At 42.6% G+C, this 23,970-nt stretch overlaps 1 protein-coding gene and 1 long non-coding RNA gene across 6 annotated transcripts in view; one reads left to right on the plus strand and one right to left on the minus strand.

The window, feature by feature from the left end:
* Positions 1-3,664, minus strand: part of CPEB2 (cytoplasmic polyadenylation element binding protein 2) — a 51,392-nt gene extending 47,728 nt beyond the window's left edge. For 2 of the 5 annotated variants that reach the window (XM_059845149.1, XM_059845148.1), the window contains exon 1: positions 1,698-3,614. In XM_059845149.1, the coding sequence (XP_059701132.1) occupies positions 1,698-2,873 (1,176 nt within the window). In that variant the 5' untranslated portion in view covers positions 2,874-3,614. Of the gene's footprint in view, positions 1-1,697 lie in introns of all 5 variants that reach the window. The other 3 variants (XM_059845147.1, XM_059845145.1, XM_059845146.1) reach the window with 3 other exon arrangements.
* LOC132326647 (uncharacterized) lies at positions 2,107-10,886 on the plus strand. Its single transcript, XR_009486285.1, has 2 exons — positions 2,107-2,242; positions 6,326-10,886. It is a non-coding gene; the product is annotated as an uncharacterized LOC132326647 (long non-coding RNA).
* Positions 10,887-23,970: the final 13,084 nt, after the last annotated feature.

Raw genomic sequence — 23,970 nt, forward strand, 5'->3', positions numbered from 1 at the left:
CTGACAGTGAAGGACTGTATTTATCTTTAGTAGTCTCAAACCTGACTGTTCTTGGAAACGCTTTTCCTCAAACATAGAAATGCAGTGGGGGGGGGTGTGTGATGATTCTAAATTCAGTTCTGTGAAGTGAAAACACAGTACTTTTATCTCCAAGCTTAGCTGCAAGCAACCCTCAACCTGCATTCTAATAACTTAAAAATTTAAAGCATGTCAATATGTTATGGATCAGGTAAAAGAGAACTTTCTGAAGACAGAAAGATAAAATTGTAACAACACCTCCACCACCCTCACCCCCAGAAAACAAACCAAAAAAAAAACAAACCAAAAAAAACCACTAAAGCCATTCTTGGCCAAGTGATCAGGAAAACATCCTATTCTATATAATTATAGATAATTACGCTGTAAAACTTGAATATTTGCGTTGGAATTTTGGGAGAGGCAGGCACTCTATTGTGAAACAAACCTTCAGAGATAATGCCAAATGTTAACAAGCCTCTAATATTGCTAGCTATGCTGTCATGGCCCTGTTTAAGTATACCCACAACTTATAAGTGAGAGAAAATTCCTGTACACCTCACTGTTGGAGAATTGCTTGGAATTTGCTTGAAGAAGGTTATTATAAGTGTTAAGGACAACTAGCTCCTAATCATAATGCAGCGTAATTAGTTCTTCAACAGGTACACAATGTGAGATTCCAGTTCTGATACAAATGAATCGCCGCTGATTAAATCTGACTGGATTTAATACTAGAATGAAAAAAAAAATTAAGATGAGGCCTATGTAACTTCAGCCTTTCATAAATGAGCAAATTATTGGAGCAAAATGGGTTTATAATGCAACAGCTGGTAATATTAACACGGATTTGCTTCTCACTGATTTCTAATAATATTCTGTTCCAGGAAGAAACGTAAACTACCATTTTAACACGGGATTGTTAAACACCTCGATTAAAATCGGATTAAAATCGGTTACGGAACTTGAAACACTGCGCTGTCCTCAGATACACATTCAAGCAATGTCAGTCAAAAGTCCTGAAAAGGCAGCACGGTGTCAACTTTCGCGTCTGACCCTCCTCTCGGCGACCTGTGCCCGCCCGACCGAGCCCGCCCGAGGGCCGGCCCGCGGCCGGGGAAGGGGCTGCCCGGGGGGGCGGCGCCGGCCGGAGCTGTCAGACTCATTGTTCCGGGGACACTGCGCCCGCCGCGGGCGACTCAGGGGGACAAGGGGGGCGTTTTCACGGCGGAACTCCCAGACAACAACAGGAGCGGTTGAGCTCTGTTTTTTTTAAGGGCAAATCCTCATTTCTCGCCCCAAGTAAAACCCAGGCGTCCCTCAGGAGGCGACGGCGCACCAAGGAGGGCAAGAAGAGCCACCCCGGCACCTGCCACCCGGAACGGGCGGGGAGAGCGGCCGGGAGTGGGGCGGCTGCTGTCCACAGACCCCTACAGCCCGACCCCTCCGGCCGCCAGCGCCGCACCGGGCGGGGGTCGCAGGTGCCCTCCCTCCCGCCGGGCCGGCCCCGCCCTGCCGCCGCGGTCCCGCCGGGCTGTCACCGCCGCGCAGCCTCGCCCGGCGACGGCGAGAGCGACGCTGCCTGGCTCTCACAGCCGGCCGACCGAGGGCAGCCGAGCCTCCGTCCCTTCCCCGCGTCCTCCTTCCCCGCCCCGGGGCTCCCCGCCGCGGCCGCCGCCCGGTACCTGGTGGTGGTTGTAGGAGTTTCTCTGCTGCAGGAAGGCGGCGGCGGCGGCCGCCGCCTGGTGTTGGTGCTGGAGCTGGGGGCTCACAGGGGATCTCCGGTTCTGCTGTTGCTGCTGCTGCTGCTGCTGAGGTAAATTCATCTGCGGCGGCGGCGGGGGGGCAGCGGCCGAGAAGGGGCTGCTGAAGGGCCCGGCGCAGGGGTTGTGAGGAGACACCGGCGAGAAGCTCTGGAAGAAAGCGGGGTTGATCGATGACGGGATCCCCGGGTAGAAGCTGGTCTCGGACTCCGGGCTCGGGGGTGGCATCGCGCTGATTTGCCCGCCGCCGCCGCTGGAGACCGGAGGCTGCTGCGTCTGCTGCGGAGGCGGCGACGAGGTCTGCACCGACCAGGGGGTGCCGAAGCCGGGCAGCGGCGGAGGAGGAGGGGAAGCCGCCGAGGAGGAGCCGCCCCCGCTCTGGTGATGGGGGCTGGGGATCTCCGGGCTCTGCAGGCTGCTGAAGCCAGAGCCGAGCCCGCCGGGCAGGAGGTTCCCGGGGCTGCCCAGTAAGTGGCTGTTCGGGGGGGACTCCATGGGGGGCAGCTTGGCTCTCGCCTGCAGATGAGGAGACGAAGGCGGATTCACGCAGGAGGCGGCGGCCACCCCCACATTGGGGTCCGCGGACGCCGATCCCCCCGGGCAGGAAGGGGCGAGCCGCTCCAAACCCCCCCTGTCCGCGCCGCCCTGGTGCTCGGCGGGGCCGACGGGCCGGTGGTGCGAGTGATCCCCCGTCCGCGGCGGCTCCGGGGGCTGAGCGCTGAGGAGCTGGAGCTGCTGCTGTTGCCTGTGCTCCTGCTGCTGGTACTTGTCAGTGGGGTGGCTGAACTGCTGCTGCTGCTGAGGGGGGTGGTGATGATAGTCTGGGGGGTGGTGGTTATTCAGGGGGTGGCTGCTGTCGAGCTGGGCTGGGCTGCTGAGCTGCTGCTTAAACTCTTTCCTCTTCTGGCTCAGCTGAGGAGGCGGCGGCTGTGGTTGCTGCGCTTGCTGCTTGTTTAAATCCTGGTGGGGGCTGAGACAGGGTTTAAAGTCAGAGGAGGGGTGGCCGAGAGGGGGGTGTCCCGACGCGGGGCTGCTGCCCAGCCTCTCGCTGCCTGCCTGCTGCTGCTGTGTCACCCCCAGGAGCAGCTCATCCTGCATGTTTTGATGATGCGCAGCAGCGACGGCTGAGGGGAAACAGGGAGGGCAGCGGCGACCCGGCTGTCGGACGAACCGGCTACAGCGGGCGGCAAGGGACAGGAGGAATGAGGCGAGGCGGCTGCGGCCGCTCCGGGGAGGGGAAGGACCCGGCGGTGGGCAGGGGCTAAGGTGGCCGTCTGCGGGAGCTCCCCTGACACCGGCTCGGCGCAGAGGTGAACCCCCACCTCAGCACACTAAAGAGACAAAGATAATTAATAATCTTTGTGGCGAAGTGTTGAGGGGCGGGGGTAGAGTTTAAACACCCGCCTATCGCAAACCACTATGTAAGTCCCAAAATAGCTTATTTATAGAATAAAGCTCTCTTCTTTCCCATCAACGCCACTGTACTGCTTTAAAAATATTGCAGCTTTTTTATACAAGCCCATTTTAATAGGAGATTTCTCTTTCCTTTTCGTTTACTGGGACCCCCGGTAAGGCGGCCCTTCCCGCCTGCAGTCGCACCCACAGGGATCCACTAGATCAGGAAGGAATTCGCCCGGACAGGTCGCTGCCCCCGGACAGAAACTCCTCCGTCCGACCCCCCCAGCCGCGACACCGCAACGCAGGGGGACAGCAGGGCATTCCCGGGCCTGGCACTGGCGGGGAGGGAAGGAGGGGAGGCCGCCGGTACCTCCACAGGGCAAGCGACCCGGTCTCCTCAGCGAGGCTCCTGCTGACCCCCCGGCCGCCCCCGCCCCCGCCCCGCTGCCGGCTCGGAGCCGCCGCGGCGCCCTTAAGAGCGCCGGAACATCCGTCACAGTGACGTCACGGGCACCGCCCCAGCCCGGCGGACCCTGGTAATGAGCCTGTGGGCCTGCCCCATCATGAATAATGCATTGAGCCGGGAGCCCGCCCCCCTGGCGCCGACGGGCCGGGTGGGTGCTACCACTTCAGCCAGAGGGAGGTGCCAGCCCTGTGGGCCGCTTGGGCAAGGAAGGTTCTCGTTGGGCTTTGACGACCTCTCTATCATCAAGCGAGAAACACCTGAAATAAAGAGATTTTATTTCGATTTGCGGCAACGGCTGCGATCGGCTTTTATCCCAAGAGACTGGGCAGGGGCAGCCGTGAGGCCGCTTCCTCCTGCCGCCTGTGATGCCGTCAGGCTCTCACTCAGGGCGGAGAGAGGAGGACCGCCCCGCCCCTTCGCCTAGCCCGCCGCTCATTTGCATTGACGCACGACAGAGCTCCTCGGGCGGGGCGGGGCGGGGCGGGGTGGGGGGTGGAGCGCGAGCGCGGCGGCACGAGACGGGCCGGGTGTCAAGGCCCCGCCCAGCCAACGGCCGGCCCCGCCCCTTCCAGCGCCGGTGCTGGGTGCGCCGTGTGTCCGTGTCCGTGTGGGATCGGGGCGCGGGACGGTCCCTGTCCCTGTCCCTGTCCCTGTCCCTGTCCCTGTCCCTGTCCCTGTCCCTGTCCCTGTGCCGTACGGCACTGCAGCGTCCAGAGCTCCCGCGGAAACCTGGGCTCGTCACCCCTTCCTCGCCACACACACGGGGCCTGCCAGAAACCTTGTTTGTTGGATACCTCAGAGACGCACGGGAGCTCGGGAGGAACCCGTGCTGAAATGTGGTGGCACGGGGTGGTGGCTTCTGAGGTATTCCAGTATCCAAGGTGGGGTTTTACCCTTTCCATACAGTGGAAGCACAGTTCTTGGCAGCTGTTCAATGCAAACAAATTAACAGTTTGGCACGTACAGATGTAACATTGATGTCAATGTCCCTGAAAGACTAAAACCAGCGGCCCCTCTTTGTGCTCTGGGAAGGCTGTAGCTCAGCAGTGAGAGAATTCATACAGGGCTCTTGAATGTGTGAGTACTTGGGGAAAGTGCCATTATGTGCTTGACCCGTTGAACTTTTCTCTAGGCGTCTGTCCATGCCCACTATCAGCAACTGGATAGCTTCATTCCTCCTGCCCCATGGACCTTTGGTCTGACCCAGTCTTTTTTCTTATATCTGAGTATGTTTTCTATATGCATATAAAACATAGAAGGGAAAAACTTGTTTTAGCATTTCCAGTCATCTCTGATGTGGTTGTGAACCTGTGTGGATGTATATTGGAGAATCCGTGCTATCTTGCAGGGTTAGTATGTAAATGCGTTTGCAGCATCGAAGAATAATTGATGCGTGTTTATCTTTGCTGTATTATGGCATAGCACTCCAGAATTACTTGTTATATTGGCATTTGTTTCATGAACTTGGCACTTCTATGAGGGCTAAAAAATCCAGAGTGCAGACCAAGGCCTTAGGGATGGTCGCATGCTGAGTAAATGTTGCAGACTGAGTACTGGTTCCTCTCTGACGAGTGAATTGCTTCACAGCACAGTTCTCATAAACATTAGTTTGGTGAGCTGCAGAACTGGTAGCATCTGGCTTCCCTTTGTGTTCCTGTCATACACCTGACATTGAGTTGTGTGCAAGCCTGAACAGAAGTTGTCCTCTACCTGGGGCGTTCTCAGGCAATGTCTAACAGCAGTGGAAGCAGTGCTGCGCTGCACTCTCCTATAACCAGCTGCCTATTTCTTCAAACTGTGTAGGAACTTGTTCAGTTGTGGGGGGTTTTTTGTAAGCAGTCAGCTTCCCTGTCCCTCACATTTAAATCAAGCCTGAATTGTAGCAATTCTTCCTTCAAAACAGTTGTCTTGGCATATGCAAGTATTTTTAAATGGATTGAAAGACAAAAGTGGTCACATCCTTCACGACAGCTTATCTCTGGCATGGTAGCCACTCACCCCAATTGCATGTGTTGTTTGTTAAGTCAACTTTCACAGAATGAAGATCATCTATTTTTAACCATGTGAAAAGTGTGTCCACTCTGCATTAGCTGCCTAATGTTCGACAAACACAAGACAGGTGCTATCAAAGGATGATTCATTCTCTAACAAAGGTACTTTTAGAGAGAGAAACCTGATCTCTCTCTCTGTTGATTATGAGGAAAGGTTTTGGCTGTCTTGCTGCAGAATCCAGTAGGTCTTTGGTGGTCCCTGGTCTTGTGAGACACATCTTGACTCTAATACAAGCAAGAACAGTTGTACCAAATCAAACCAAGCATCTTGCAGGCTCTTCTGCCTCAGATATGAAACTCCTTGTTGTGTGCTGAGGCCACAAGTTCTGGCTTCTCCTCTGCCAAGTCAACTCTCTTACCTGGCGCTTTGGTGCCATCAAGAAGTGCTGAGGCAGGTCCTTGGCAGTCTCCAGTTTCATGATTTTGGACAATTTGGCCTTTACACCCTCTTGCGTTAATGTTTTTCTCTCCCTTGTAATCCCTTGATTCCTTCCTGCTTTCTTTTATCCTAGCTTTTCTAGGGAAGGCTTGAGAGCTTTTTTTGGATTAGACTAGTTGGAAAGTAATATTGTCTGAAAATAAATGCCTAAACAAATGTGTAAGTACAAGCTAAGTGTGTGTTATGCTTCCTTCAGGTACCTCAACTATTTGCAACACAGGAATTCCCAAAATTTGCCTTTCCAGACCTTAGGATCTTGGACTGAGAATCTTGGACTCCATGTTCCCTGATGGTTACTGAAGCAAGACTGCCTGAAGAGGGGAGCATGCTGGCAGAGCCATGCCTCACCTGAGTGACTTGAAGAAGCAAGAGTGTCATGGAGCTGGGATGAATTCCTTAGACTAGACAACAAACATTACAAATGCCAAGCCATATGCAATATCACTCTACATAACATGTAAATGGAAAAAAACAGATGTTGCAAAGTAAGCTGTCAGTAGAGTAGAACCAAATATACATAAGTTATTGTTTTTGCAGCCATTAATCAACCTGCTTCTGTATATTCATTCCAACAAATGTGCCAGACGTTGACTTCACCTGGGAGGCCTGTGGTAGAGCTGGGGCTGACAGCTCTCCTGGATTTGTTGGTGCCTGAAAGACAGTGGTCATATTGTTCTGCATCATGCAATGGGTGTTAAATTTTGTGTGGTGAGTTTAACCAGCAATGCTATAGAATGGAAAGTAGGAGGACAAATCACATTAACCTATGTAAAATAACTATAACTGCATAAAGACAAAATAAACTGTAAGGGTTACAGAGCAGCTCTTCTGGCTGCCATTTGGGTGACATGAAAGGGATCATCAAGGTACTGGTTTTGCCCCTGAGTTGTTATCATCTCTTGTAGAAATTGCCATGCACAGCTTAAGTTCTTTCCTTTTATAAACCCAGGAGAATTGCATCTTCTATTGGCCAATGTTAGGAACAGGATATTATTGTATGAGAAAGGATTTTGGCTCACTGTTCTTTTTTTTTGGTTGAACAATAAAACCTTTAGCAGTTATAAGAATGGGATTGTACTGAGATGCTGTGCACTTCAGAGTGGTCTGTGGGTTAAGTCCTTTTAAAAGATCTGACTTCTTTTGTGGGGTAGGATCCATGCTTTGTAATTCTCAGATATCACTTAATAAGTGTTACAGTTTTTGTGAACACTCCATAAGTCGTGAAACTTAGACATGGTATGTAGACTTGATATGTACACAGAGCTATTTCAGCACTTCCTCATTTTGTAAATGGACACACTAGAATATTAGGAGCCGAATGTATACAAAACAAAATGGCTCTGACCAGTGGTAGAATCTGCTCTTTCCCTCCTATTAGCCAGTTGGAAAATCACTATGCCTATGCCCGTGATTTTAAATATGGGTTGCAATTAGATATACACATTAGAAGTATCTTTGCTTTCATTCCAATACTAAACACAGCTTTTTTGATTATTTTTTTGCATGTTACAGTTAAAAGTAAGTGTTACAGATAGTATTGACTTCAAAAATCTTTTTGTGGATTGGCTCAGCATTGTAGAGATTCATTGCCTGCTTGTAATGCAACAAGTTGTTCTTTCCACAGCCCACAATATTTATAGGCCTTTCACCATTTGCAATGATTTACTACTCCATTTGACCTCTTTTCCAAGGCTCTACAGCCACAAAAAAAAAAAAAAAAAAAAAAAAGAAAAAAAGAAAAAAAAATCTGTTTCTTGTTTTCTCTTGCTGTTTCACTATTCCTTCTTGTTTTGCATATCTACTTCTTTTTCCAGAGACTTAGCCCTCTCTCTTTAGGTAGCTGTCTGTCCGGCAGTGCTTGCAAGGGTTCTGCTAAAGATCTGCCCAGTCTTCCCTGGGATCAGGCTGTTTAGGGAAGCACACGGTCTGCTGTCCTGTGGCCTGTGACATGTGCCTCCTTTGTTGCTCAGCCTAAACTGTGACATGAGCTTGCATATGCATTCCAGGAGCAGCACATTGTTCTAACTGGTAACAAAATACATGATTCACATGCTTTTGCTAGTGCTGCTTCCTCTTAACCCTAAAGCTGACTTTTTGTTAATGACATTTTCCTCCCATGGAAACATGGTAAACAGTCTGGGACTGCAGGTTATTCATATAGAAAAGCAGATGATGAGGTTTGACATTTCACAGGAAAAAGAGGTCTGAAGATTTATAACAATGTGCTCCATTCACTGTTCTGTTCTTGATTTTTTTAAAACTCTGAAAATAATAGTCATGCACCCTTAGAAAGGAGGTAGGGAAGTCTTTTTCAGCAGTGAACAGACTGTTGAGTGACAGTAGCTTACCTTTTCTCCTGGTGGTTTTTCTCATTAAAAAAAAATTAATTACCCAGCTTTAACAAAACAGGGTAAAAAAACCTTTCTTAGATCACTGTGTGTTGAAATGAAATTAAAAGCAGTGGGAAAAATTAATACCAGTGGTTGAAATAGTTTGCTTTGTTCTCTTATTCCCACCCTCTTGTTATGTTTTGGTTCCTTTGTTTTTAAGGTTAAAAATCTTAAAATTCACAGGCGATGGGCAGCTTTCTTGCTTTATTCAAAGTCTGACTTCCATCATGAAAGCCTGCTAAACTTGAAGGATATAGGTTCTGGTCACAAGAATGCAAAGCAGCGATCTATTCTGTTTTTTCTCCATTGTGCCCTGGAGTTTAACCAGCTCACTCGACGAATATTCTCTTGCTTGCTAGTGGCAGTTTCTGTTTCTTTTTTGTTTTGGATTTTTTTGGTAGTGGAAGTCATTAGACTTTCTCCCAAGAGAATCACTGCCAAAGTAAACAAACATCTTCATGAAAGGAAAATAATGTCTAGAGTATTCAGAATTCCATGTTTTACAGACAAGTATTTGTGGCAACCAACTCGTGAATTAAAGTGAATGAAATCCTATTTCTAGTTTGCTACTTTTGCTGTGCTAATTGAATGTGGCAATTTCTGCTAGCTTCTCAGCTCTGCAGTGCAAGTACTGGATGCTAGTTATAATTTAGGATGATATGAGATGAAACTTGGTTTAGAAAAAGGATTTTTTTTTTTTTTTATTGTTGGGAATTGAATACTGCATGCAAACCTCCAAGGAATTCCTGTTGTCTCTAAAATGTTCTGCATGTGGTTGGCAAGAACAACAAGGAGAGAGGAAAGTTCAACTAAAAAATTCATAAAGGCTGTCTGGTGGAATGCATTACAGTCATCTGTATACCTCTGTGCTCTTATTCCTCTGGACTGATAATTTTTAGCTGAGATGAGACCTGATGAACAGGAGGCTGGCAGATTTGCAGCATAGATTGTTTGAAGGTTTAAATACTGTGACTATCTCAGCTTACTGTAAGTCTGTAGATATAATGTAAGCTGGAGTTGCTGAAAAGTGATAGAATGGCTCATGTGAACAGCCAAATAAATCTGTGAAGAGCTTATTTTGTGCATTGCAGAATTCTGCACTCTTTCTCTATCTTCCTACAGGATAGCAATAATTCACCAGTGGAGCAAAGCCACTTCAAATTTGTTGACGATGAGACCATATCTAGTTCTTTGTTTAGGCAGTGGCTTTCACAAAGGGCACCAGTGCTAACTGGGAACTGCTGCCAGCACCATCATATGTTTCTTGACAAATGCAAAGTGTTCAAAAAGTTGGCACTACAAAATAGAGATACTGTCAATCTTTGTTTAATTCTCAAAATGGCTTTTAAGCTTTTAAAGCTTGTGTTGTTGCTGGTGCACTTGCATATCAGATAACATTTTTGACAGCCCTTATAATATGGCTGGTTAATTTGGTCAGATTACTGGAACATAAACCAAAATTTTGTGAGTGCTAAGATTTCACTGCTGGTTTTTCCTGTGTCCTGTGAGCAGAAGAAGGGTTTGTGCAGCAGTGTGTGCTACTATAGCCAGAATACAGTATTTTCTCATCTCCTTTTCTATTCACTGTGCAGATGCAGCTGCCACTATTTACCAAACATGAAGGTGTTGTTCACAGCTCTGTGAGTAAGTTTGGGTTCTGCTTTACAGAATGCAGGAGACACCTCTACTAATTGCACACATGTTCAGCCTATATTTATGTACCTGAATGTTGTGGTGTAGGAGGCAAATTTAAATTTTAGGGTATTATTTCAGTGATCATTGGCTAGGTCTCCAGAAGCTTATGGATTGTATAATGTGCTAGGAATAACTGTGTGGTTCTTCCAGTGATAGAATAATGTGCTCTGAAGGGTGAAATACTCTAGTGTGACTGCATGTAGAAGACGAGGTAGGAGACACAGGGAAACTCTGAACATTTTTGGGCAAGGAGGCTTTGAAGTAGCATTCATTGAGTCCTGTAGGTAGCCCTGATCTCAGAATGCAGCGGGACGAAGCAAGTATGTGTCTGTAGCTACTAGGTCTGCCCCCCTGGAGGAATGTACAGATCATGTAGGAACTGAAACAGAAGGAGTATATGTTTGTACCTCAGCAGTCTATTTAAAAAGTGCTTTCAATTGCTACCAGAAAATTTGTTAAAGCTTACTGATTAAACTCAAAAAAAGTAATAGAGGAACAGGTTCCCCTTCTGAACCATGGCATCTGTGTTGTACGAAAACCAAAGGCAACGTATCTGATTTATATGTGAAAATACATTCTCTCATACTTGACCTTATTTTCTCTTTGAGTGTAAGATGGATGCTCACTAATTTTACACCACCACCCACTGTTTCAGTAAAATTATTTTCAACAGATTCTGCAAGAAATTTGCTGCTTTAATTAATATGGAATTATCTCCGAAATTGCCAGTGCAGACTCTTCAGATTTACTGTAGAACTAAAATTAGTCAGTCTAGAGCTGAAGAAGCACAGATTAAAATTAAAAAATACATTAACCATATAATTGTGAGTAATTACGATCATATATCCAGTAGTCAAGGCGGGGTCAACAGCTCTGGGCTGGCCACAGGGATATCAGAGTTTAGCTAGTCAAGAGATACCAGCCTGCTTGAGGGGTAGGATGATCTCTTTTCCATTTGCTGAGGGCATGCAGTGCCTTTTAGGAAATGCTCCATCATCCATGGCTGGAATGATGAGACTTGTCCAGTGACAAGGCTGTCCCTCTGGGAGGGAAAAGGGGCAGACCTGGATGCAGTGCAGAATTGAACTTATCATCTGCCATACAGCAAATGAAGGCTCTCTCAACACTTGGCTGGTTTTAGTCATGTCCCAGGTGCCTTCCCCACCTCTGGCTTTTTTGTTTTTTTTTTTAACCCGCTAAGTTATATTTCTGAACAGTGCAGAGTGACTCTACTGAAGCTTTCACTTATTTTCCTGTGGGTCTCCCTCCTTCTTCTAAATATGCCTAGGTCTAGTTGGGACTCAGAAACAAGAAATCTTGAGTTCTCCCATACTAATTTACATGTCTGATCTGATGATGAATTGTAAATCAATGTTAAGCTTCATGACTTTTGAACGTTCATGCAATTATGATAAAAAGACATTGAAAAGCAATATGCTAATTTTGCCCCATATATTTTGGTTACTAAAGGTCATATTATCCACATGATTATTTCTTAATGGTCATGTATAACATTGTTAATAATTGTAAAGAAAAGAAATCAAAGAAAAAATCTTTGCCAAGAAACTATGCAAAAGCTAAATGTATTAGAATATTAATGTTAAAATATTTTAGAAGCCCATTAGCTATAAAAAAATAATTGAGACCTAGAAAATGTAGGGAAAATACTGCACTTCAATAAAACGAAATATATTAAAAAGAAAACACACAGTTAAATGCTATCCAGACAACCTTAATTTACTTCTATAATGAAAACCTGAGGGAAATGTGGAGTTAAATTTAGTTTATTTCAGTAGATTCTATTTTTTAACCCTTTATGCCCATATATAAAAGAATTACGATTTCTTGGGTGCCTCAACCATCAACTTCTCTATTTTCATATGTTTAGGTTTTGGTAAGTTTTATCTAACCGAGCACTGGAAGTGCTTACTAACCACATAGCTACAAGGTGAAGGAATTAAGGAAAGAGCAGAATTGTTGCCTTCATCTTTTCCATAGAGGGTAAAAAAACCTACTGTAATTTTGTCATTTATTCTCTCATTATGGCACTGAGAGCTCAGATCCATTTTTATGCAATGGCACAAAGCAGTTTGCTGCTTAAGTGTATCTTACAGAAGATGAGGAACATCTATGCCACAAATCAATTGTACCCATGATATTAAGAGGGAAGATGACATAGATCATTAAAAATTCCCAAACCTTGGCAAATGACCTTGAGTAACTGTGATGTCATTTTGGGTCAGTGTGCTGTGACTGGTGGTCAGTCAAAATTCATAATCCAAAGAACCTTTGTTTTCACAGTTGTAATTTTTTTTTTTTGTCTTCATGCTTTTATAGCAGGTTGTAGCTAAAGAGCAGAAAACTTCATAAAATTTCTACATTAGGAAATTGAAGGGCTTTTCCTTTCTGTCCTTCCTCCCAAATAACATTTCATTTTTTTAACATTGAAAGGTCATCTTTATTAGAGTAAATTTACCAGAGACTAGAGTGGTATAATTATGCCTTGTGGATGCTTTTTAATCTTGCATGAATGCCTGTAGAATTCAAGTGTCCACATGGGGAGTTATACCATCAGAACTATAGGGGCGTAATTATGCTGGTGAATTCTGTATTGAGACAAATGATTTATGAAAAGGAATTTTATTTTGGCTCTTAACTTTTCCGCTTATTTATGTTCTGAACTAAAAGGAGGTGATCAAATCAATGACAATAATGAAAATTCAATGGTTACCAAGGGCTGGGGAAATTGGAAAGTAATAAATATATACATTTCCTGATAATACTCATGTGCATTTTGGTTCTTATTCTCTTGCCAGTGTTTGAGTTTGTGAAGGGTTTAGTGAAAGGTTAATAAACAAGCCTTGTTCTTTGCTGAACCTCATAAACTAATATGTGTAATAGCTAAACACTGGCAGAATATTAGAGATTCTTAGCTCCCATAAAAAGCAGCTGGGGCTTCAGGCAAATAGGACACTGGAGAATTAGTTGAATACATTTACACACCCTGTAAGACCTCAGCAGTTAACACTGGTCAAATCAGCCATTGAGTTGCTATATATGCATTTTCATATATCCCAGTTAAATTTTAGGTCCTAAGCATGTGAGTCCTAGGACAGTAGTCAAAATATTCTCTAAAAAAGTAGCCCATTTACATGAAAATAACTTTTGGTAGGTCAGTAAGGGTGTAGTAACACTAATAATTATTTACAAAATGTTCTTAGAGTAAATTACAAGCATGTCTCAGTGTAATTGCTGCATAGACTTTAAGAGAAGTAGAGCTCAATCATTTTGGTGATGTAATCTAGTCCAGCCTTAGCACTGACCACAGAGCATTGCACTGTATGTCTTCAAGACCAAGGTGAACTTCATTAGAAAAATGTCTCGTTCATATTTAAAGAGTTCAGAGAACAAAGAGTCCATACCAACACTCACTGTTCATGTGAAGTGTTTTATTTGTGGTCTGAATTTAGCTTTGACTTAACTTGTTCAGTCTTTGCTGGGTTAAAAAAGCCTTTTGTGCTGGACAGTATTCAATGAAAATACTTAAAGGCTGGGATCAAGGCATCTCCACCCTCTTTAGTTGTTAAGCAAATCTCATTGAGGCGCTTTAGTTTCTAACCATAAGGCAAGATTTCTGTATCACCAGTTTTTCTTGTAGTTTCTCTCAAGTTTTCAAACATCTTTTTTAAGTAAGGACATCAGCGTTGTCAGCAGTGGTATTACTAATGAGAGAATTACAGCAAGAGCTGAATGAAAGTATGCTCTCCTTGCTGTTTTTGAAACATGGAGAAGATTTTGTTTTTCATATTTCTCATCACAAGCCTTTTATGAGAGACACTTTGTAAGGGCCTCCATTGAATAATATGTTTTTCAAGGCAAGGTTATTAGAAGGAGACAGCAAGGTGATACCTTGCTGTGATAACCAGAATATTTGGGTTTGCCCTGGGTAGTGTTGCACACATTGGTAGTTGGTAGTACTTCTGTTACATATTCTTTTTTTCTGCTATTATTTATTTCAGAGTTGACAAAACAGCCTTTAGTCTTGTAAATGCTGTTTACTTTTTTTTTCCAACATGTGTGACCAATATTTTTATCATTAATGAAGCATACATCTGTCATTTTAAGTGAAACAGTTTACAAGGAAGCATGCCTGTGCCATTTTCTTTATTTCCTATTTTTCATCTGTACAATTTCCAGTTTTTTCATCAAAGCATATACCTGTATGTTCACCCAATATATTCAACCAAGGTAAATGAGTAGAATTAGTCTAAAAAAAAATCTTTCCTGTCAGCTGACTGTTGAAACATTACAAATGGAAAATGACTCTGGTTTTGGTTACCAGTAGAACTCTGTTATTTATTTTTAATTAATGTAGAATAGAGGTCTTTGCATGGTGTCATGAAATGGTTTGATAAGTGTTTTAGAAGGATACAAGTTTTGCATTTTTTACTGCATTACTCTGCAGCTTTTTCAGGCCTGCTGTGCAAGAACACTGAAGCATAATATTTCAATTTCTTTTTAGTTGGCAATAGTTTCCAATCCTGAACTGTTCTCTCCAGAGCAGGCAGTGTGCTAGTCATAGTAGAGCCTTAGCTAGACTATCTGAGGAACTTTTTGGTATTCTGAAAATAGTGAGATCAATTTTATTGTGGTTGTGTGGATTTATGGAAGGGGAAGAGCATAGCAGAGATGCTTAGAAAAGGGAGCAAGGAAACCCATCAGCCTGAGGTCTGCTTGCAGAGTGACCCTGAGAAAGAGGGGATTGAAACTGTGAGCATGGAATCTGTCTCCTGCCGTTTGCTTCCTACTGTGTTCAGTGAAACAACATATAATATATATGCTTTGTACATAAATAGGACTGCATTGAATAAATACCTATCAACAGTTCAAGGTGCAATATACAAGACATCAAAAATCAGCAAATTGTTTGTGTATTTACTGACCAAGTTTATAGAGGTATTGTAGAAAGCCCTCAGTGAAGGTGAATGGAGACAGAAGACAGTGATACAATTTAACTAAAACTACACAGTAAGTCTGTTTTTCTGTCTGGAATTCTAACTGAAAATTATATATTTCTAGCATCACTGAGTATTTTCGTTTGCTTTGTGTTTTCTAGTCAGAATAAAACTTCGATAGTTTTGGAATAATATAGAAAAACCTAGGGTGGAAGGGAGCTCTGGAGATTATCTGCCCTAGGCTCTTGTTGAAAGCAGGACCCTAGATGAGATAATCTGGGGCCTGACAAGGCTGATGAGTTCACCACTTCTCTGGGTAACCTGCTCAAAGTTCAGTTGCTCTCATGGCGAAGAATTTCTTAAACAGAAATGGGTTTCCCCTGAAGCAGCCTTGTGGCACTGGGCATCTTGCTGGAAAGAATCTCTGTCATTTTTGTTACAACAATATAAGTGTTAGAAAATGGTGTTCAATGCTCAGTTGTTTCTTCTTCATGCTGAACCAACCCAATTCTTTCAAGTTTTTTTCATCTGTCAAGGTCTCCAGTCCTCTGATCAGCTTGACAGCCTTCTGCTAGATTATCTCCAAAATTTTAGTAGGTCTTTTTAGCTAAAAGGACCAAGACTGGACACAGTATTCCAGGTGTGGCCTAGTAAGTGCTGAGGAGAATGGAATTGCTATGTCCTCTTGGTTTGCTGGCTGTAGGCATACTGAGGAAACCTACAACACCATCTGCTTTCATTCCTGCAAGAGCACCAGGCTGGCTTGTGTTCATCTTGTGATCTCTTTACCCTCAATAATACTATTTACTTTTAGACTACATATAATGAAAGCAAGGAACAGAAGTTCACAAAGCTTCTGGAAGAAAAGGGCTTTACCCTAAAGCCCAATGACTTCAGCCTTCACCCTCAGTAAGGGAGACTTGGTTTTAGTTCTTTCCTTCTTTTGGAGAGCTTTGCCTGTGTTGCTCCCTACCCTGAGCTGTGCCCTCGGGAGGAGACTGTAACAAGCCACAGCATCTTCTGGAGTTCCTTCAAACTCACATATTGCCACAATGATACTTTTGTTTAATATACTTCTGATGTTTCTTAGACTAGGGACTACAGGTGTGATACCTCCCTGGGCTTCATTTGTTGTCCTTCCCCTTCCCCTTCCCCTTCCCCTTCCCCTTCCCCTTCCCCTCCCCCTCCCCCTCCCCCTGCCCCTCCCCCTCCCCTCCCCCTCCCCCTCCCCCTCCCCCTCCCCCTCTCCTCTCCTCTCCTCTCCTCTCCTCTCCTCTCCTCTCCTCTCCTCTCCTCTCCTCTCCTCTCCTCTCCTCTCCTCTCCTCTCCTCTCCTCTCCTCTCCTCTCCTCTCCCTCTTCCTTGCCATTGGTTCACAAATGCAAAAGTACAGAGAAATTCCCCAAAATTCGAAAATAAAATGTGCTTGCCCAACTCCAGTGTGATTCTTATGACATTCAAGGTCTTTATGTTTGGTTTCTTTCCTTTGATGTGAATGAACTTGCCTGGAGTAAAGTGATTAGTCATGACTTGAATGGCTCCATCTTGGTTGTGTTGCTGAGAAAGTGAAGCTACCCAAATTTAATTATTTTTTAGAAAGGTACTTACCTTAATGCTTTTAGTATTAAAACTGGTGGAACTGGGGCCTTTTAATTCTTTTTTGTACCTCATATAACTTCATCTATACGATATAGTAACTTGTGATGGGACAAGGAATCTGTTTTGTTTTAGAGGAGCCAGGAAATATCTAAAAGTATTTTCAAGTACCACAGTTTTTTAACAAAAGCAGCTTGGGTATAATGTTTGATGTACTGGGTAATAAAACCTGGATCAATATTCATTGCTACTCTTATTTGATTTTGCAATCCAAGTACCAGAATAAAAAAAAAAAAATCTACCAAGAACACATCAACCAAAAAAAACCCCAACAAAAACAACCATTAAACCAAACCACTGGCATTTTACTTGCACAATACGAATTGTTCAGTTGAGTTCTCCACAATATATTTTACTTGAAGATTCCAAAGGATGAAAAACAATGATAACTTTAATTGTTATATTAAAGGGGAGCAATATTTCTATATTGCCTTTTAAAGATATTTACAATCACCCAGAAATTTTAAATTAGGGTAATTGATTTGGAATTTTGGAGTACCATGAAAATGGCACACATTTTGTGTCCATTACACCAACAGCAAAGCAGACTTTAGACTGGCGGGCATTTAGTACAAATACATGGACAAATTCTGATGCAATGGAGAGGATCAATTTCTAGGATTTGTTCACAATGTCTGAGGAAAAGATGTACTGCCATCAGTAAATCCAGAATGAGAACTACTTCTAAACAACATTAGGAATAAGCTAATCCCAGGAAAATCTCAAGGATATTGTCATATGGAAATATCTGCATCAAGCATGAAATAAATCTGTGTTGGACTTGGTGATGCACCGAGCAGTGTTGGCTGGTGTTAGCCAAAAACTCTCAGATACTGCAGTTTCTCTAGTTTGTGGAAGCAAAGGTTTTGCACCAGGCAGAATTATGTGAAACATAAAATCGACCAGTTCATCAGAACAATTTGTTTCCTTAACCAAGTGCTAAAAGGAGAAGCTTTAATAGAAAGTGTGACTTCTCAAGGAAATCCTGCTGGGTATTCTAAAGGCTATGCTTTAATGAGCAGATGAGTAAGTTACCTTGGAGAGGAAAGCTAGCCTAGTAAAGAAGGCACAAAGGTGATAATTAAACAAGAAATCAATGTTAAGTATGGAAAAGAGGGGCATAACTGAGAATGAAAATTGAATCTACACAAAGTAAATGACATTTTGGAGAAGCTAAAGGTAATAAGGAATTATTACTGGCCAGTAGAGCTTAAGACAATAAGAAGACATTACCAATGTATTAGGAACAAAAGAACACCTAAATCAAGTATAGATTCCAGTCTTGCAGGAACAAACCAGAAAAGAACCAATGGCTGGAAATCAAAGCTTGAAAAATTCAATCACTATAAAGATGCAGTGAGGGTGATTACATGTAGAAATAATTTCCCAGTGTAGGTAGGTGGTAAGTTTGCCATTGCTAGGAATTTAATCCAATTGGATACACTTTAATCTGAGTCTGGGAATAGGCTTGGCAGCATCTCTGTGGAAGGCAGTGGAGGTCATTTGTTCCATGCAATCTTTACATCTGTGAATTTGTATTTGTGTTTTGTTACTCCCTTTTTTATATGCTGTTAAAGAAAACAGAGAGCACTCATTGACCACAACATTTTCTCATACTCAACTCTGCTTTAAGATAATGACTAAAAAAACTCAGTCTTATGCTTCAGGGCAACAGCTGGCTGACTGCAGAAGGAGAGACGCTGATTCTCTAGGTTAATTCTGGATTTTTTTTTTTATTTCGTTATTCTCCAAAGCCTCAGGGGCAGACATGGCTGGTTGTAAAACCTTGGAGAGACTGGGCTGCTTCTCTGCAGGGAAGTCCTCTCTTTCATATAGCTGCTATCTTCTGTCTGGCTGGGGGATCAGACAGTTTCAGGGTAGCAAGGACTTTGAGCTCTTTTTTCTTTCTTGTTCATTATGTCATCTAGGCATATCTGAGATCATAATTATGATCATTTGGGCATATCTGATATAAACAACTCAATATCAATACTGGGGCCGGTGGGAGAGGCATCAGAATCTTTTTTGGAATTCTTATCAGCTTAATTTCTTCAAGATAGATTTTTGTTTTGTTTTGTCTTTTTGGGGGTTTTGTTTGGGGTTTTTTTGCATAACACAGCTCACTTTAATAAGGAATGGTAAACAGGTGAACCATTATGCCACACACAAAACAGCAGGTGGTCTGTTCTGATTTAAAACCTGAATTATCACTTACTCTTGCTGCAGTAAGAGTTTTAGGTAACAAATACTGCATCTTTTTTCAAAAAGGGCTGCTGCCAGTCAGGATGCTTGATGGAGTTGCAGAACTGCCACTCAGGCTTGGGAGTGCTGCTTTGCTGGCTGTGTACAGCAGCTAACAAAGGGTGTGTTGTGCTTGCAGCAGCTTTTATTCCGAGTCTAGCTTCCTTTCTGCAGCACTGCTTTTGTTTAAAAAACCTACTTCTCCAAAGCAAAAATAAGAAACTTTACTATCATTGCACTATCAGAGAGGGAGGATACAACAGATTTGCTTATTGTTTTGGTTCTGGTGAATTGCAAAGGGCAGTGGGTGGAAAGGGGATGGCAGGAGATGCTGGAAGTCAAGCTACATATCATCATCTCCTAAGGCAAACAGGTCTGCCAGGGTTCTGCCTGGTTGCTGTGCTGGCAGGTGTCTGCACTTAAACTGCTCTGTTACATGCATGTGAAAGTACTCCTGTGCTTCAAAAAGATCCTCCTTTCCATTCAGGAAGCTGTCAACAGGCACCTATTATCATCCTGCAAAGCTGTGAAAATAGACCTGCTGTTTCATCAGCATCAGCGTGTTTTCTTCTTTAGCATGCGAAGAAAAGGCAGTATCCCTCTGATATGAGCCCTTATGTATTCTTTTTGTGTGTCCAGTTGAGGGACACCTTTTCAGGTGCTGCTTGTTGTGTGCAAGTGGAACTGGCACTTGCGTAAATAAACACATTGGCTTATTGCATAATCACCCTACCTGTGATAAACCATCTCTTCTATGATCTATTGTATGTCATTTTGCATCACATTATACATTAGCTTATGATACATCACATATAGCATTAGCTTTTGCATCACATATAATATTAGCTTATGATACATATGTGTTTGATTGTGGGCTTATCCTCTACCCACTGTCTCTCAGGTGGCTGAGTACCTATCTGTAGCTCTTCATGCCTCAGTAGGGGTTTGTATGTAGGAGCTGTGAGGAAAGATAAGTCCAGCTGGAAAACTGGAGATAGGTGGATTGAGAGAGATGAAGAGAAAACCCAACAGAATAGGATCCTTCCCTGAATAGCAGAATTAAACAGGACTGTTTTGCTCTGGCTTTGGCTCTTTGGTATGCAAGACATATGAGTTTGTCCCACTGAAGTGCCCTCTTCCATGGTACTTTCCAATCTCTCTGTGTCCTCATAGTGAGATGTCTCACTTAACCCTAGCTTCTCTTCATTCCATGGCTTTTACCTACCATTTATTGGTCTAACAACTGGGAATGACACAGCAAATACTATACTGGAGGTGCATTTATGCAAGGTGGCCAACCTATACCTGTCCAGCATTGTCAGGAGCTGCTACAAGATGAACTTCATAAACTGCTCCTCATCTTTGCTGGCAGCAAAATTAATGACTTTGGGAGCTGCCTTCCATGATGTGCTGAATTTTGCACAGGTCCGTTGTAAGATTTTCCTACTTAAAAAATGACTACACTGTTCAATTCACTTGAAGCTGAACAAACATGACAGAGAGACGGTGTGATGCACGCAAGCTTCATTTTCTCACGAAGCCAAGCTAAAAAAAAACCCCAAATCTGCCTAGGAAAATTTTCAGCTAACATTTGAGAAGCTTGCCATTAATTATCAAAATAAAGAAGCAGAGTGTGCTAACACAGCGTTGATTCAAACCATCAGAATGAATTTCTCAAAAAATAAATGTGCTGAAAATAATACATACAACACATTAGACTTGTACACTGCCTGGTATTCCTATTTAATTTCTGCATCTGGCCTTGTTATAACAGCCTCCAACCCTGAAAATCACCTTGCTTTTCCCAAACTCTAGAGGATAAACAGAATTTAGAAGAACCATTTTCTTCCTTAGGTGTCAGAAGACCTTTGTCTTTTAAGGTTGTTTATTCAAAGTGAGTAAATTGAACTAGGTCAGCTTGAATTATGGTGATGTTCTTCAGAGTGCCTGTGTTCCTGAAGCATCTCTGGAAGACTGCTACTCTGCAAGGTGTCTGCCACCAGCCCGTCCTCTTGGCCCTTGTTGCTCACAGAGCTTTGTGCTGTGACAAACATACCTATGCAGGCTGAGCAGAGCAGATTTGGATTCCTTGATGCAAAAAGATGTAGACGCTAAATATGCATTTATTGTATCACTGTTTCTGTGCTGTAAAGTCAGTATTTTGAAGGCTTTAAAGTTTCTGGAAATGGATTTTTGATTTATTCTGATAACAGCCTTCTGGGGCTTATTCACATGCCTTCTGTGTTCTGAAGACCAGTTGGGAACTACGGCTCTTACAAATCATCCCGTGTATTTTGCTTTAATCCAGGCCTTCCTGCACTTCACTTGGTTGTTGTAAATACAGTTTATAATTAATACAAAATGTGGTTCTTCTGTCCTGTGACTTGGAAATGTTAAAAGACAAAGACAGCGTTCAGTCATAGTTTATGCGTCTGGTGATGCAGACTGGGTTTTTAAAAGAACCCAGAAGAATTAGGCATTCCAATTTCATTAAAATGCTGTGGAAGTGAAGCATATAAGCTATATTAAAAAGCTCAGCCATTATCTGTAGTTCTTGGTTTTTTTTTTTCCTCCAATTTAATTTGTGCATAAGCCTGCTTAGGGGAGAGAAGTGGACAGGGCTGATTTTGCTCACCTTTCCTTCTCCTTGGTGCTGAGGAACAGCCTTGCCTTAGAGCTTGAGCATACTGCGGCTCACTAAGCTCTCCCATTTTGAACTGCAGCTTCATGTAGCCACACAGATACTGATTTTACATTTAAAATCTCATTTTCCAAACCATAAAAATTAATGAAAGTATCTGATCAATAAAACTGTTGATATAAATAGTTTGGTGAATACGATGTTGAAAATACTTTACCCATATATATGTGTCTGTCTATCTCTCTGTCTAACTATGAAATCCTGGAAATTATTTGTACTTTTTCACACTCTGAAATTTTCAGGGAGACAAAGCTGAATTAAAATCAGTGCTGAAAATAAAATTGTACTACAGAATGCAAAAGAATTTTATATGTTGCTTTTAAATACAATGCAATATGACTGTGTTACATGTAATATTCTGTCACATGTCGAAGAGAACACAGAAGTTTCCTTTATATGCAATAATCAGGAAAGTACAAAATGATAAATATAATTTAGAGAAAGATGAGAGATCAATAGGATACAGAGTCAGGTGAAGAAGAGTAAGTAGGGAGTGAATTTGTTCTGCAGTCAGAAGGGATTGCTGCAGCAGTACAGAATATGCAGAATTGCTGCAGGAAGGAGTTAATCATTGTGCCAGCACTGCTCAGCCCCTATTTATTGCAAAAGAGGATTAATGGTTTTCCTGCCTGGTGCTGAAAATAGAAGTCAAATTTCAGTTGTTCTTGAAGGCAGATATAATTAGATTGTGAAACTTGTGGCTTTTGAGTCTAAATAATAGGACAAGAATGACTACCCTAAATCAGAACAGAGTGCAGTCTCTTAACTGTTTCTTAGGAGTGAGAATAGGACAAGCACAGTGATAATTTTCCCATTTTCCAGCTGTGCACAATATACACTCTACTTAAACTGTAGATAAGATGGATCATCTATTTTTTATCCCTTGCTGAACCCTTTCTCTACACATTGTTCCAATTATTTAGTAAGCACATTTATATTTTTGTTAGCCACAACATTCTTGTAACAATAGCCTATACTGTGTGGCAGTGAATTGTATGGAAAAATATTTCTGTTTGATTAAAACTGTGATACTTGGTGCTTGTTAAGTTTTATGGTAGGATGAATAGTGAGGAAATGTTTTTTACTTACTAGCTATGTTAGATCCACTTTTATATACAATTATTTCTTCTTTTTATTCTCCTTTAAAAGTTGTAAAGTACTTTCATCCACCCTCATACAGTTACAACAGTATGCTGCTATTCATCTATGTTGTCTAGCATACATCACCACTACCTCTAATAAACCTTTGGACTTGGATCATTCAGACTTAGGTGAAGTGTTTGGAATGTGGACGCAGTCTGGGTTTATACAATGGTGTAATAGTTTGTCTTTTCTTACTTACAGAATGATTTTTAATTCAGTTTACATTTTCTGTCTGCCAGTGAGCACTGGACAGATGTTTTCAGAGAGTTCTGAACAAGTCTAAGATTCTTGAGGAAGTGATACTAAATTATTTATTTGTTTGGTATTTTTCCATGTGTATGTACAGTTAGGCTTCCCCCCATGTGTATTACTTTGCATGTATCAATATTAAATAATGTCTACATTTTTTGTTGCTGAATCACTCAGTGTTCAGTATAATGACACCTTTTGAGGTATTGACTGTTTTGAGTAATTTGTGTCATCAGCAGACTTTACCATCTCATTATCAATTCCCTTTTCCAGATCATTTATGAATATATTGAAAGAGCAAGTTCTAGTGCAGATATCTGATCACTTCTCTCCCATGGTGAAAACAATTTAATACTATGCTCCAACACATCGTTTATCTGCTGAAGAATTTTCATCCTTCTGGTAATTTAGTTTCTCTAAGAGCCTTTAGAGAAAGGACTTGTCAAAATATTTTACTTCTGGAAATTCGAGAACGCTACAGCAACTGGCATTCCAAAGCTGGCTGACATCTTTGAAGAACTATTAATATCATCATTTTAATCAAATAACAGTAAATTGAAACCCCCAAATTTAGTAAAGTCTCTCTATTTGCAAATACTGCATTATTTGCATACTAAGAATATCTCAAGTACTTTTACTATTAGAACTAAGGTTTCTAGCAGTTAGTGACAATTTCCACAGAAAAGTTATTTACTATGCTGCTAGAAACTCCAGAGAGAGGTGCAGCTTTTCACTGACCCCGAGTGGAGCATGGTTTCTTTGCGATAGAAGTCTTCTATTTATTTTCTGTAAATGACACATGCCTGAAGCAA

This window comes from Haemorhous mexicanus, chromosome 4 (assembly GCF_027477595.1).
Source record: "Haemorhous mexicanus isolate bHaeMex1 chromosome 4, bHaeMex1.pri, whole genome shotgun sequence".
In the NCBI taxonomy this organism is placed as follows: Eukaryota; Metazoa; Chordata; class Aves; order Passeriformes; family Fringillidae; genus Haemorhous; species Haemorhous mexicanus.